The sequence below is a fragment of the Morone saxatilis genome, unplaced genomic scaffold (genome assembly GCF_004916995.1).
Source record: "Morone saxatilis isolate NCDOM2014 unplaced genomic scaffold, NCSU_SB_2.0 Contig0, whole genome shotgun sequence".
In the NCBI taxonomy this organism is placed as follows: domain Eukaryota; kingdom Metazoa; phylum Chordata; class Actinopteri; family Moronidae; genus Morone; species Morone saxatilis.
The window spans coordinates 12640487-12643443 of NW_023339650.1; the positions used below are offsets into that span (position 1 = coordinate 12640487).

The following is a 2957-nucleotide window of genomic DNA, read 5'->3' on the forward strand; positions in this document are numbered from 1 at the left end:
ACAATCATCAACACAAAAATGTATCCAATAAGCAAAACAATTCTGAGACTGTGAGAAAGTAGAAGAGAAAGAGAGAGCGTAGAAGAGTGCCAAGAAACACCTGAGAGGAGTCAGAGGGTTTTTTAGGTCTAAACATGAACCACTATCGCCCTCCTTTGGCTAAATTAAGAACTACAAGTAAATAAGTATATAAGACACACATAACTAAGACCATATTCATTTTATTTTACTGGTTCCATGTGACAGTTGATTGTTGTGTAGATTTTACAAAACCTGGAGAAAAAAAAACAGACAGAGACATAAAAGTCAAGCAACTGAAATATGCAGACAGATATGGTGATATTTTGAGAAGCACATTGTGGAGGCCTACTGAATAGATCCAGTCCTGGAAGGAAGAGACTCTGGTGAAGACGGTGGGCTTAGTCATTTGGTTGCACATGCCAGATGGACCGTAACTGACAACACCGTAGACTCTCCAGTCTCCATTGGTGAAACAGTTCAGGGGACCTCCAGAGTCGCCCTGGGACAGGTAGCAATAAGAACAGACACAAGAAGAGAGAGTCCAGTTTGAAGACACGTGCATTAACAAGTAGGACATTACCTCTTATTCAGCCTATTTTATACAGTTTTCACTTAGGCAGAGATCTGCTGGGTGGCAATAGCTGGCATTGTTGTCAGAATTATAATCTTTGGTTACTGACAATGTAGCTAATGTTGACTGTTGAAGATCAATTTAAATCACAGAATAAATAATTATTATACATAATAAGAAACAGAAATGAGACCCAAAATATTCTAAAAATACAAAAATATATATAAATGCTAGTCTTAGGTGAGGCAAACTGGTTTCAGGACAGAACATTCTTGCATTAGGCAGATGCACACATATGTTTGCTGTACCTGGCAGCCGGATATGACTCCATCCCCTCCAGCACACACCATGGTTTCCAGAGCAATGTTGCCCCACCAGTTAGGCTGGGAGCAGACTGAATGCGCCACCACCGGGATGGCAGCCTGTTGCAGAATGGCAGGGACGCTCCCCATGTCTGTGAAAAGAGTGCAGGATATTTATATGAGATATACATAAATGTTGTGCATGGGCATATATTATATGTGTGCATGGGCGTCTTCTCACAGTCCATAAGTCCCCAGCCGGTGATGTAACAGGTGAAGTCATGAGGCAGGGTCTGACCGGGTCCGGGCAGGTTGGCAACAGCCACATGGCCGTTGTCATACGCAGAATCAGCCAGTCTCAAGATAGCAATATCATTTCTAATAGACAACAAAACATGGTTAATAAAATGTCATTCAACATTGAATAGGCTGCCTTTTTAAATTGTGGTTAGATTAAGACTTGCTGTCATTTTACCCTTTGGCAAGGTCTCCAGTCCACCCAGGATGGACAGTAATCCTTGTCACACGGTGGAACTGCTCACTGCCATCGTACTCATACAGGTTATACTCACCAAGCACCACACGGTACGTACTAGCATCCATGCTGACAGGAGCATAAGAAACAAAACCACATTATGCTTAAACATCTGGATAACGTTACCCCATGTTACATGTATAAGTACAAATATATGTAGGTGTGTATTGATGGCATAAGATAACGACCAGAGAGAGACCCAACCTGAGGATACAGTGAGCTGCTGTCATAACGTGGAAAGGATCAATGAGAGTGCCTCCACAGAGGTGGTAGTAGTAACCATCATTGTATGCGTCCTGCTGGAGAGAAACCTGAGGGAATACAGAGACCAAATACACACTGATAAGGTTCAGGATTTAATGTTATTTCAGAAGTCATTCAGTAATATGAGGAGTAGTGGGTCGATTTTTAAACTAATTCGCTCAATAAGAGAAATAAGAAAATTCCAAAGCACATAAAAAACTGAATTGAACATTTAAATGAAAGCACTGCATATAGTATTTTAGTTCAATTTAATAGTTCTTAGAGGTTTTACCTGCCATTTCCAGGCGTTGCGAGGAGCATCATGGCCTCCTATGACCCTCTGATTGTGCACATTATGGTTGAAGGGTGCTTCAGCACAAATCAGCCCTTTGGTGCACACATAAATATGAACAGAGTACAATGGTGACGTTCATGTTCACAAAACAGCATTTAAAAAGTCTATTGTAAATTGTGTTGGTTTATTTCTTTGAAAACTTACCAATGAAGGACAGAAGAACCACAAACCCAATCATGTTGGCGCACTGAAGAATAGTCACAGAGGCAGTTTAACTATTTATATCAGTTTGAGACTGGGAGACCTTCAGAAAGAATGAGGCAACCATTACGTTACCTGCCAATATCAGCAATCCATGTTGATAATGCCAGATTGAATGTACACCATGTTGTGCTGAGGAATGGAAAAACACTTTGGAGAAATGTTAGATTTCTTTACAGGTAGTCAGCAACCATAGAAATCCCTCAAAATCCTTATAGATAGATATAGTCATTGTTATACAGTAATTATATACTAATTATTATTATTATTATTATCATTTAATTGATTTAGTAAACTTAAAAATAAGAGTGTGTATTTCTTATCATGGTGGGAAAGAGCAGGTGCACTCACAGGCAGGCAAATTCAACCATCTGCAAAGAGCTTGACTCAAACACAAATTTTCCTACAGATAACTCTGGTAACTGATCAACAACCTATGAAAAGGAAAAAATGTTCCACTGCTCGCTCACAGAATAGGATTTTATCCAACCCCATATTGTCAAAAACAGACTGATTGTTATTTCAGTGGAAGATAAAGATGTGTAATTATGTAGTAGAAACATATGCATATAAAAAGTCAAGTTATGGACATAATAATAATAATAATAATAATATTCATAATAATAATCTATTAAAATGTAAAAAACATCTTCTTTTTGAGAGACAAACAAATAAAGTTTGGTGAATGACTAAAACTTGATCCTGGTGTTTGAGATCTGTACAGATGGG

The 2957-nt window shown here is 38.8% G+C and overlaps 1 protein-coding gene across 1 annotated transcript; it reads right to left on the bottom strand.

Annotated features, from left to right (window-relative positions):
* Positions 1 to 205: 205 nt before the first annotated feature.
* Positions 206 to 2258, bottom strand: LOC118322004 (elastase-1-like). Its single transcript, XM_035653586.1, has 8 exons — positions 2172 to 2258; positions 1965 to 2059; positions 1634 to 1740; positions 1370 to 1498; positions 1136 to 1272; positions 901 to 1046; positions 371 to 520; positions 206 to 273 (listed from the first exon to the last, which is right to left on the bottom strand). The coding sequence occupies exons 1-8, from the start codon at positions 2203 to 2205 to the stop codon at positions 265 to 267; spliced, it is 807 nt and encodes a 268-aa protein (XP_035509479.1). The 5' UTR covers positions 2206 to 2258; the 3' UTR covers positions 206 to 264.
* Between the last annotated feature and the right edge of the window lie 699 nt (positions 2259 to 2957).